Source organism: Triticum aestivum, chromosome 5D (assembly GCF_018294505.1).
Source record: "Triticum aestivum cultivar Chinese Spring chromosome 5D, IWGSC CS RefSeq v2.1, whole genome shotgun sequence".
Classification (NCBI taxonomy): domain Eukaryota; kingdom Viridiplantae; phylum Streptophyta; class Magnoliopsida; order Poales; family Poaceae; genus Triticum; species Triticum aestivum.
The window spans coordinates 505,300,385-505,312,823 of NC_057808.1; the positions used below are offsets into that span (position 1 = coordinate 505,300,385).

At 44.6% G+C, this 12,439-nt stretch overlaps 1 protein-coding gene across 1 annotated transcript; it reads left to right on the forward strand.

Annotated features, from left to right (window-relative positions):
- Positions 1–437: 437 nt before the first annotated feature.
- LOC123123266 (probable metal-nicotianamine transporter YSL3) lies at positions 438–4,040 on the forward strand. Its single transcript, XM_044543744.1, has 3 exons — positions 438–935; positions 1,197–1,363; positions 3,547–4,040. Exons 1-3 carry the CDS (start codon positions 596–598, stop codon positions 3,580–3,582), a joined length of 543 nt encoding a protein of 180 aa, XP_044399679.1. The 5' UTR covers positions 438–595; the 3' UTR covers positions 3,583–4,040.
- Positions 4,041–12,439: the final 8,399 nt, after the last annotated feature.

A 12,439-nucleotide genomic window follows, 5' to 3' on the forward strand; every position in this document is an offset into this window, starting at 1 on the left:
AACAAGGGACTACATACGAAGCAAAATGAGTTAATCTACATTCTAAAATATGTCTATATACATCCGTATGTTGTAGTCCATTTGAAATCTTTAAAAAGACTTATATTTAGGAACGGAGGGAGTATATATTTATCTGTTGTGCTTAAGACCATAGTTGTGTCGAGCTTTATGCTTTTGGTTGCAAGAAACGCTGACCAAAAGTTGCGTAGCATTTTCATTTTGATCTGACCAAAAGATCACATCCTGCTCTGCACACCAGATTATATTTGACCAAAATCAGGAGGACGAAGACAAACAAGCACCAACTCCCGAAAGATTATTATAGTGTAGTTATAATGTTATACATTTGTCTTCCAACATTGCTCACCTCCAATTCCGATTCCTCTCACAACGAGCACTACTACGTGTCAACTGATGTCTGTTCTGATGCATCCTATTTTTTTGCTCCTCCCTACACTCCCTCCCCACCTTTCACCACTTCCACCTGCATGCGCCACCCGTTGAGAAATGAGAAACTAACCAAGATCACACCACCACTCCTCCGTCCACACCCAGAGCCCCCAACCGAAGTCGCCAGAGCTCCGGCCCCTCGCCCATGGACGCGACTATCGGAGATGTGAGCGTGGCGTCGTCGGTGGAGCGGGTCTTCGAGAGCCAGCCGCCGCTGCCGGGGACATGGGGCCAGGTGACGCTGCGGTCGATGGCCATCTCGGTGGTCCTCGGCACCGTATTCAGCTTCGTCGGGCTGCGCATCATGATGAAGGCCGGCATCATACAGGCGCTCAATCTGCCCATCAACGTCCTCAGCTTCTTCTTCCTCAAGTGGCTCATCAACCTCCAGCGGGCCGCGGGGTTCACCACGCTGCCCTTCTCGCGCCAGGAGAACGTCCTGATCCTCACCACCGTCACCACCTGCCTCAACACAGCAATATGTGGTAAGGATCATACACACCTTGGTATTAGCCCTTTATCAAAAAATGTAAACAAAATGCATGCATATTACTCCGCCCCTTCAATGATAAGTGAAATGTGGAGTTAGCAATTTCGGTGCACATATATGAGTGAGCTCATCCATCAGATACATATATATCCGAGGAACAAAAACTTTAGTACTCTGTCCCAAGACACTTCAACCTAGTGATCATGATTGGCAATCACACTGACAAATTTATTTTGACTTTACCTCTGTTCTTCAGGTGGCTTTGCAAATTATGTAGTTGGAATGACTTCTGGTGTAGCCAAATCACTGGGAGAAAATCCAGATCCAAGAGATATTGTTGACAATATACCGACTGGACGATGGATGTTGTTCCTTTTCCTGATTGGTATGGTGGGAGTAACAGCTAGCGTGCCACTGAACCAGGTAATCCACCATTTACATATACTAGCTGAATTCACGTGCGGTGCATTGCCATGAAATAACGATAAACACAATGATTAAATTATTGTACTAAATCATAAATGTGTGCCATCGTCTCTACTACTGAAGGGGAGGCCGCGGTCGTGATGGTACGTCGTGGTTTGGTTTGGTTTCATACATTTGTTGGTTTCATGTTAGTTATGAAGAGTATCATTCTTTGGACTGGAGGATATGGAGAGTATCATTCTTTGAACGGGTAAATCATGTTAATTATGGAAAGTATCATCGAGCGTTAGACGGGGGTGGTCGTGTTAATTATGGAGAGTATCATTCTATGGATGGGAGGATCACATTAGTTATGGAGAGGATCATTCTTTGGACGGATCACATTAATTATGAAAAGTATGATCGAGCGGGAGGATCACATTAATTATGGAGAGTTTCACTCTTTGGGCGGGTGGATCACGTTACTTATGGAGAGTATCATTCTTTGGATGGGAGGATCACGTTAATTATGAAAAGTATCGTCGAGCGTTGGACGGGAGGATCACGTTAATTATGAAAAGTATCATCGAGCGTTGGACGGGAAGATCACGTTACTTATGTAGAGGATCATTGTTTGGATGGATCACATTAATTATGAAAAGTATGATTGAGGGTTGGACGGGAGGAACACGTTAATTATGGAGAGTATCACTTTTTGGACGGGTGGATCAAGTTACTTATGTAGAGTATCATTCTTTGAACGGGAGGATCATGCTAATTATGAAAAGTATCATCGAGCGTTGGACGGGAGGATCACTAGAATATTTTTTTGAGGGATATGATCACTAGAATATGTATGCCCTCGTTGCAACGCATGGGCAATTAGCAATTAGCTAGTACAGTCCTCGACACTCATTGTGAATACTTAACCACCCTCTCCTTGCAAGAAGATAAACCAACGTTTTCCCCTCCAACACTACTTCCTCTCTAGCTTTCTTTTGGACACTTTTCTAAGCATCTTTTAAAAATATTTTGTATATGTACATATTAAAAAACTGCCAATATCGATCCAGTCTCCGATCTTGTTCTAAGGGTTATGTTCTGTAGACATCAAGATGTTTTGACTTGTGACCTATGGATGATTTCAACTGAGATCGTGTGTTGAAGCATATTCCTGAAGAGATAAGCTCTCTGGATTGGCATTGGATTCCACCATTCCCCTCATGAACTTGCGGACTTAGTATGTTGTCTGTTTGGTCGACAAGCAAATCATTGTTTACTGGCCTCGCCTTTAACTGTTCTCGTTGACGAGGATATGCATTTTCTTGATCAAACCCGCACACACGCACACACGCACACACGCACACCTTGCCACATATTTGTGAACCACCTCCGGGATCAACATACTCGCTCTGACCCACCCCCAAAACAACTGAAGAAGTCTTGGTAATATCCTCAGTATCCTTTATGATGGGTATCTGCAGAGCGACATGCAATTCCCCCAACAACCTTAAATCCTGCCAAATATTACAGTACATGGGTAGCTTGTAAGTGTGCAAAAATCATGTATTTTCTCTAGCCTGGGTACGACAGTGGAGACGAGGAATAAAATTTGCATTACTTTGGACATTTTCACAAAATCTCTATCCGATGCATATTTGGGGCTACCTACCCATGTTGGAGCGGAACCGTCAGATTGTTTTCAAACCTTTATGAGAGATTGCATTTGACAAATAGGTGATGGTTCAAAGGTTAAATTTTGGGAGAATCCATATGGAATCCCGATGGCCCTTCATGTTGTTTTGACACATGTCAATGATCTCATTAACTCGCAGTCCGAGCGGTGGGATGAAGTTGATCCATGATATTCTTTGGCCAATCGATGCACAAACTATTCTCCATATCATAGTTATGGACACTAAGAATTTTATGGCATGGAAGTTTACAAAGATGGGGACCTTTTCTGTACAGTTGGCATATTATGCTGAGTGGGAGCATCACCACAGGAAGAAGTTGTGAAGGAACATGGACACAGAGAACTATGTCATCAACCCGGTCTAGTCAAAGCTTTGGGACATAAAGTTACCAATAATAATAAAAAATAATAATGTGGAAAGCTATGTGTAACACGCTAACGTGTAGGTCAATTCTATTTAACCATCATGTCAAGGTGAGCGCTTAATGCTATTTTTGTCTCGCAGGGGCAGATGATATTAAGCTTGCCTTGCTCACTTTAGTTCATGAATAATCAGCATGGAAAGATTTAGGACTCCAAGATGTTATCATTGAAGCATGCATGGTGGATCGAGCCCTCCCACAGTCGTAACATGTCGGCTTACCTTCAGATTCATGCCTGGAACGCCTCCTATGTCTGAATGAAATCGTTCCCCAATGATTGGTCATGCTGATCTTAACATCATGATCATGGTTGCTCCTTGGTACGTGTGGTGAGAAAGGCGATAATCTATCACTAGGGAACGCGTTCAAACCCCAAGTCATTCGGCAGGGCCATCATTATTTTGATTTGAACAATGAGAGAGCTTCAACTAGATCTTGTAGCGTCCGACATCATGGCTGGGAAAGACCGCTAAAATGTTATGTCAAACTTATGTGGATGCGTATTTTGACGAGGACATGAATCATGGAACTTCTAGAGCTATCCTTCTTGATGGCCGCAGATTTTTTATTGTCATAACAACCCAATTAATCGGTCAAGTATATGATGGTGGTACGACTGAAGCATATGCTATTCTTCATGGTCTTATCCTTGTGGATCATATGGACTGCAATAGGATCATTGTTAACTTTGATTGTATGGTAGAAATCTCTACACCGCAGTAGGATGCACAAGTACATAACGGGCTTTGGAGGTTGTTTTTCGTCCATGGAGCTGATGCGGTTTTGCATTTTGCCACTAGGCTAGCTAATACTCAAACTATCAGATGTGCTTTTAAAACCACCTCGAATGCCTTAAGGTCCTTGGTGATTCCCTAAATAGAACTACTTTTAATGTTTACATTGTAGGCGCTTCTGTCACTGAATCGCCCAGAATACCTTATCATTTGAAGTGGAACCACCCAGAATACATTATCATTTGAAGCAATTTTTAGTTCAGAACCACTCCCATTTCTTATTCATACATGGTATTTTAATTATTTTTAGCTAACCCTACGATTGAAATTCAAAGAGAACATTCCCACATACACATTAGACACAATCATACACATTCTCATTCATTGCATACAAACCAAAGTTATAAAATCCAGAGATTTATATACTCCACACCATCTCGAGTAGTCTACCCATCTCACCTCTTCATGTTGCCTTTTCATCTTGAGTAGTATACACATCCCGCCTTTTCCTTTCACCTTTTGGCTCGATTAGTCTACACATCTCAACTCATCATGTTGACTTTTGGACTGATCACCGCAAGATATCTTCTTCATGGGGGTCATAGATTTTTCAGTTCAAATTAATTTTCACTTAAACATATATGAGTACATATGTTGAGTAGAGCTAGTTCCGGTGCAACTAAAATCGATCTACATGTGGGAAATATGGTCAGCTTATTGAAAATCAAATATGGGGAAACTCAAGTAATAGTTAAACATAAACTGAAATTAACACACACTAGCTCAATCTAAACTCCAATCACCAGTGCAACCAGCGCTGCCGTAGCTGTTTATACTAACCCCATTATGATAAGTTTGTAATGCCAGTGTTGGAAATATGCCCTAGAGGCAATAATAAATGGTTATTATTATATTTCTTTGTTCATGATAATCGTCTATTGTTCATGCTATAATTGTATTGTCCAAAAATCGTAATACATGTGTGAATACATAGACCACAACGTGTCCCTAGTAAGCCTCTAGTTGACTAGCTCGTTGATCAACAGATAGTCATGGTTTCCTGACTATGGACATTGGATGTCATTGATAACGGGATCACATCATTAGGAGAATGATGTGATGGACAAGACCCAATCCTAAGCATAGCATAAAAGATCGTGTAGTTTCGTTTGCTAGAGCTTTTCCAATGTCAAGTATCTTTTCCTTAGACCATGAGATCGTGCAACTCCCGGATACCGTAGGAGTGCTTTGGGTGTGCCAAACGTCACAACGTAACTGGGTGACTATAAAGGTGCACTACGGGTATCTCCGAAAGTGTCTGTTGGGTTGGCACGGATCGAGACTGGGATTTGTCACTCCGTGTGACGGAGAGGTATCTCTGGGCCCACTCGGTAATGCATCATCATAATGAGCTCTATGTGACTAAGGCGTTAGTCACGGGATCATGCATTGCGGTACGAGTAAAGAGACTTGCCGGTAACGAGATTGAACAAGGTATTGGGATACCGACGATCGAATCTCGGGCAAGTAACATACCGATTGACAAAGGGAATTGCATACGGGATTGATTGAATCCTCGACACCGTGGTTCATCCGATGAGATCATCGTGGAACATGTGGGAGCCAACATGGGTATCCAGATCCCGCTGTTGGTTATTGACCGGAGAGGCGTCTCGGTCATGTCTGCATGTCTCCCGAACCCGTAGGGTCTACACACTTAAGGTTCGGTGACGCTAGGGTTGTAGAGATATGTGTATGCGGAAACCCGAAAGTTGTTCGGAGTCCCGGATGAGATCCCGGACGTCACGAGAGGTTCCGGAATGGTCCGGAGGTGAAGAATTATATATAGGAAGTCAAGTTTCGGCCACCGGGAAAGTTTCGGGGGTTACCGGTATTGTACCGGGACCACCGGAAGGGTCCCGGGGGTCCACCGGGTGGGGCCACCTATCCTGGAGGGCCCCGTGGGCTGAAGTGGGAAGGGAACCAGCCCCTAGTGGGCTGGGCGCCCCCCCATGGGCCTCCCCCCATGCGCCTAGGGTTGCAAACCCTAGGGTGGGGGGGCTTCCCACTTGCCTTGGGGGGCAAGGCACCCCCCTTGGCCGCCGCCCCCACCCTAGATGGGTTTGGCCGGCTCCCCCCTCCCAAGGGGGCCTATATAAAGGAGGGGGGAGGGAGGGCAGCAATATGACAGCCTTGGGCGCCTCCCTCCTCCCCTGCTACACCTCTCCGTCTCGCAGAAACTCGGCGAAGCCCTGCCGAGACCCGCTACATCCACCACCACGCCGTCGTGCTGCTGGATCTCCATCAACCTCTCCTTCCCCCTTGCTGGATCAAGAAGGAGGAGACGTCGCTGCACCGTACGTGTGTTGAACGCGGAGGTGCCGTCCGTTCGGTACTCGGTCATCGGTGATTTGGATCACGGCGAGTACGACTCCGTCATCCACGTTCATTGGAACGCTTCCGCTCGCGATCTACAAGGGTATGTAGATGCACTCCTTTCCCCTCGTTGCTAGTATACTCCATAGATGCATCTTGGTGAGCGTAGGAAAATTTTAACTTATGCTACGATTCCCAACAGTGGCATCATGAGCCAGGCCTATGCGTAGTTACTATGCACGAGTAGAACACAAAGCAGTTGTGGGCGTTGAGTTTGCCAATTCTTCTTGCCGCTACTAGTCTTTTCTTGTTTCGGCGGCATTGTAGGATGAAGCGGCCCGGACCGACCTTACACGTACGCTTACGTGAGACAGGTTCCACCGATTGACATGCACTAGTTGCATAAGGTGGCTAGCGGGTGTCTGTCTCTCCTACTTTAGTCGGAACGGATTCGATGAAAAGGGTCCTTATGAAGGGTAAATAGAAATTGGCAAATCACGTTGTGGTCATACGTAGGTAAGAAACGTTCTTGCTAGAAACCTACAAACCACGTAAAAACTTGCAACAACAATTAGAGGACGTCTAACTTGTTTTTGCAGCAAGTGCTATGTGATGTGATATGGCCAGAAGATGTGATGAATGATATATGTGATGTATGAGATTGATCATATTCTTGTAATAGGAATCACGACTTGCATGTCGATGAGTATGACAACCGGCAGGAGCCATAGGAGTTGTCTTTATTATTTTGTATGACCTGCGTGTCATTGAATAACGCCATGTAATTTACTTTACTTTGTTGCTAAACGCGTTAGCCATAGAAGTAGAAGTAATCGTTGGCGTGACGACTTCATGAAGACACAATGATGGAGATCATGGTGTCATGCCGGTGACGAAGATGATCATGGTGCCCCGAAGATGGAGATCAAAGGAGCATAATGATATTGGCCATATCATGTCACTATTTGATTGCATGTGATGTTTATCATGTTTTTGCATCTTATTTGCTTAGAACGACGGTAGTAAGTAAGATGATCCCTTATGATAATTTCAAGAAAGTGTTCACCCTAACTGTGCACCGTTGCGAAGGTTCGTTGTTTCGAAGCACCACGTGATGATCGGGTGTGATAGATTCTAACGTTCGAATACAACGGGTGTTGACGAGCCTAGCATGTACAGACATGGCCTCGGAACACACGCAATACACTTAGGTTGACTTGACGAGCCTAGCATGTACAGACATGGCCTCGGAACACGGAGGACCGAAAGGTCGAGCATGAGTCGTATAGAAGATACGATCAACATGGAGATGTTCACCGATCTTGACTAGTCCGTCTCACGTGATGATCGGACACGGCCTAGTTAAACTCGGATCATGTTTCACTTAGATGACTAGAGGGATGTCTATCTGAGTGGGAGTTCATTAAATAATTTGATTAGATGAACTTAATTATCATGAACTTAGTCTAAAATCTTTACACTATGTCTTGTAGATCAAATGGCCAACGTTGTCCTCAATTTCAACGCGTTCCTAGAGAAAACCAAGCTGAAAGATGATGGCAGCAACTATACGGACTGGGTCCGGAACCTGAGGATCATCCTCATAGTAGCCAAGAAAGATTATGTCTTAGAAGCACCGCTAGGTGAAGCACCAATCCCACAGAACCAAGACGTTATGAACGCTTGGCAGCAGCGTGCTGATGATTACTCCCTCGTTCAGTGCAGCATGCTTTACAGCTTAGAACCGGGTCTCCAAAAGCGTTTTGAGAAACATGGAGCATATGAGATGTTCGAGGAGCTGAAATTGGTTTTCCAAGCTCATGCCCGGGTCGAGAGATATGATGTCTCCGACAAGTTCTTCAGCTGTAAAATGGAGGAGAATAGTTCTGTTAGTGAGCACATACTCAGAATGTCTGGGTTGCACAACCGCTTGACTCAGCTGGGAGTTAATCTCCCGGATGACGCGGTCATTGACAGAATCCTTCAGTCGCTTCCACCAAGCTTCAAGAGCTTTGTGATGAACTACAATATGCAGGGGATGGAAAAGACCATTCCTGAGGTATATTCGATGCTGAAATCAGCGGAGGTGGAAATCAGAAAAGAACATCAAGTGTTGATGGTGAATAAAACCACTAAGTTCAAGAAGGGCAAGGGTAAGAAGAACTTCAAGAAGGACGGCAAGGGAGTTGCCGCGCCCGGTAAACCAGTTACTGGGAAGAAGTCAAAGAATGGACCCAAGCCTGAAACTGAGTGCTTTTATTGCAAGGGAAGTGGTCACTGGAAGCGGAACTGCCCCAAATACTTAGCGGACAAGAAGAAGGCCGGCAACACCAAAGGTATATGTGATATACATGTAATTGATGTGTACCTTACCAGTACTCGTAGTAGCTCCTGGGTATTTGATACCGGTGCGGTTGCTCATATTTGTAACTCAAAACAGGAACTACGGAATAAACGGAGACTGGCGAAGGACGAGGTGACGATGCGCGTCGGGAATGGTTCCAAGGTCGATGTGATCGCCGTCGGCACGCTACCTCTGCATCTACCCTACGGGATTAGTTTTAAACCTCAATAATTGTTATTTAGTGCCAGCTTTGAGCATGAACATTGTATCTGGATCTCGTTTAATTCGAGATGGCTACTCATTTAAATCCGAGAATAATGGTTGTTCTATTTATTTGAGAGATATGTTTTATGGTCATGCCCCGCTGGTCAATGGTTTATTTTTGATGAATCTCGAACGTGATGTTACACATGTTCATAGTGTGAATACCAAAAGATGTAAAGTTGATAACGATAGTCCCACATACTTGTGGCACTGCCGCCTTGGTCACATTGGTGTCAAGCGCATGAAGAAGCTCCATGCAGATGGACTTTTGGAGTCTCTTGATTACGAATCATTTGACACGTGCGAACCATGCCTCATGGGTAAGATGACCAAGACTCCGTTCTCCGGAACAATGGAGCGAGCAACCAACTTATTGGAAATCATACATACCGATGTGTGTGGTCCAATGAGTGTTGAGGCTCGCGGAGGATATCGTTATGTTCTCACTCTCACTGATGATTTAAGTAGATATGGGTATGTCTACCTAATGAAACACAAGTCTGAAACCTTTGAAAAGTTCAAGGAATTTCAGAGTGAAGTTGAGAATCAACGTGACAGGAAAATAAAATTCTTACGATCAGATCGTGGTGGAGAATATTTAAGTCACGAATTTGGTACACACTTAAGGAAATGTGGAATAGTTTCACAACTCACGCCGCCTGGAACACCTCAGAGAAATGGTGTGTCCGAACGTCGTAATCGCACTCTATTGGATATGGTGCGATCTATGATGTCTCTTACCGATTTACCGCTCTCATTTTGGGGCTATGCTTTAGAGACTGCCGCATTCACTTTAAATAGGGCTCCGTCGAAATCCGTTGAGACGACACCGTATGAATTATGGTTTGGGAAGAAACCTAAGCTGTCGTTTCTAAAAGTTTGGGGATGCGATGCTTATGTCAAGAAACTTCAACCTGAAAAGCTCGAACCCAAGTCGGAAAAATGCGTCTTCATAGGATACCCTAAGGAAACTATTGGGTATACCTTCTACCTCAGATCCGAAGGCAAGATCTTCGTTGCCAAGAACGGGTCCTTTCTGGAGAAGGAGTTTCTCTCGAAAGAATTGAGTGGGAGGAAAGTGGAACTTGATGAGGTGATAGTCACCCCTTCGGAACCGGAAAGTAGCGCAGCGCGGGAAAATGTTCCTGTGGTGCCTACACCGACTGGGGAGGAAGTTAATGATGATGATCATGAAGCTTCAGATCAAGTTACTGAACTTCGTAGGTCCACAAGGACACGTTCCGCACCAGAGTGGTACGGCAACCCTGTCCTGGAAATCATGTTGTTAGACAACGGTGAACCTTCGAACTATGAAGAAGCGATGGCGGGCCCGGATTCCGACAAATGGCTAGAAGCCATGAAATCCGAGATAGGATCCATGTATGAAAACGAAGTATGGACTTTGACTGACTTGCCCGATGATCGGCGAGCCATAGAAAACAAATGGATCTTTAAGAAGAAGACGGACGCGGATGGTAATGTGACCATCTATAAGGCTCGACTTGTCGCTAAGGGTTATCGACAAGTTCAAGGGGTTGACTACGATGAGACTTTCTCACCCGTAGCGAAGCTGAAGTCCGTCCGAATCATGTTAGCAATTGCCGCATACTATGATTATGAGATATGGCAGATGGACGTCAAAACGGCATTCCTTAACGGCTTCCTTAAGGAAGAGTTGTATATGATGCAGCCGGAAGGTTTTGTCGATCCTAAGAATGCTAACAAAGTATGCAAGCTCCAGCGCTCAATCTATGGGCTGGTGCAAGCATCTCGGAGTTGGAACATTCGCTTTGATGAGATGATCAAAGCGTTTGGGTTTACACAGACTTATGGAGAAGCCTGTGTTTACAAGAAAGTGAGTGGGAGCTCTGTAGCATTTCTCATATTATATGTGGATGACATACTATTGATGGGAAATGATATAGAATTCTTGGAAAGTATAAAGGCCTATTTGAATAAGTGTTTTTCAATGAAGGACCTTGGAGAAGCTGCTTATATATTAGGCATCAAGATCTATAGAGATAGATCAAGACGCCTCATTGGTCTTTCACAGAGTACATACCTTGACAAGATATTGAAGAAGTTCAATATGGATCAGTCCAAGAAGGGGTTCTTGCCTGTATTGCAAGGTGTGCAGTTGAGCACGGCTCAATGCCCGACCACGGCAGAAGATATAGAAAAGATGAGTGTCATCCCCTATGCCTCGGCCATAGGGTCTATTATGTATGCCATGCTGTGTACCAGACCTGATGTAAACCTTGCCGTAAGTTTGGTAGGAAGGTACCAAAGTAATCCCGGCATGGAACACTGGACAGCGGTCAAGAATATCCTGAAGTACCTGAAGAGGACTAAGGATATGTTTCTCGTTTATGGAGGTGACGAAGAGCTCGTCGTAAAGGGTTACGTCGACGCTAGCTTCGACACAGATCTGGATGACTCGAAGTCACAAACCGGATACGTGTATATTTTGAATGGAGGAGCAGTAAGCTGGTGCAGTTGCAAGCAAAGCGTCGTGGCGGGATCTACATGTGAAGCGGAGTACATGGCAGCCTCGGAGGCAGCACAGGAAGCAGTCTGGATGAAGGAGTTCATTACCGACCTAGGGGTGATTCCCAATGCGTCGGGCCCAATGACTCTCTTCTGTGACAACACTGGAGCTATTGCCCTTGCGAAGGAGCCCAGGTTTCACAGGAAGACCAGGCATATCAAGCGTCGCTTCAACTCCATTCGTGAAAGTGTTCAAAATGGAGACATAGATATTTGTAAAGTACATACGGACCTGAATGTAGCAGATCCGTTGACTAAACCTCTCCCTAGAGCAAAACATGATCAACACCAGGACGCAACGGGTGTTCGATTCATCACAATGTAACTAGATTATTGACTCTAGTGCAAGTGGGAGACTGTTGGAAATATTCCCTAGAGGCAATAATAAATGGTTATTATTATATTTCTTTGTTCATGATAATCGTCTATTGTTCATGCTATAATTGTATTGTGCGGAAATCGTAATACATGTGTGAATACATAGACCACAACGTGTCCCTAGTAAGCCTCTAGTTGACTAGCTCGTTGATCAACAGATAGTCATGGTTTCCTGACTATGGACATTGGATGTCATTGATAATGGGATCACATCATTAGGAGAATGATGTGATGGACAAGATCCAATCCTAAGCATAGCATAAAAGATCGTGTAGTTTCGTTTGCTAGAGCTTTTCCAATGTCAAGTATCTTTTCCTTAGACCATGAGATCGT

Excerpts from the sequence above, each read along its gene's own strand:
- LOC123123266 (XM_044543744.1), top strand. The coding sequence starts at position 596 with ATGGACGCGACTATCGGAGATGTGAGCGTGGCGTCGTCGGTGGAGCGG. Across the intron at positions 936-1,196 it reads CCTCAACACAGCAATATGTG|GTGGCTTTGCAAATTATGTA; the intron begins GTAAGGATCATA and ends TCTGTTCTTCAG. Across the intron at positions 1,364-3,546 it reads CTAGCGTGCCACTGAACCAG|GGGCAGATGATATTAAGCTT; the intron begins GTAATCCACCAT and ends TTTGTCTCGCAG.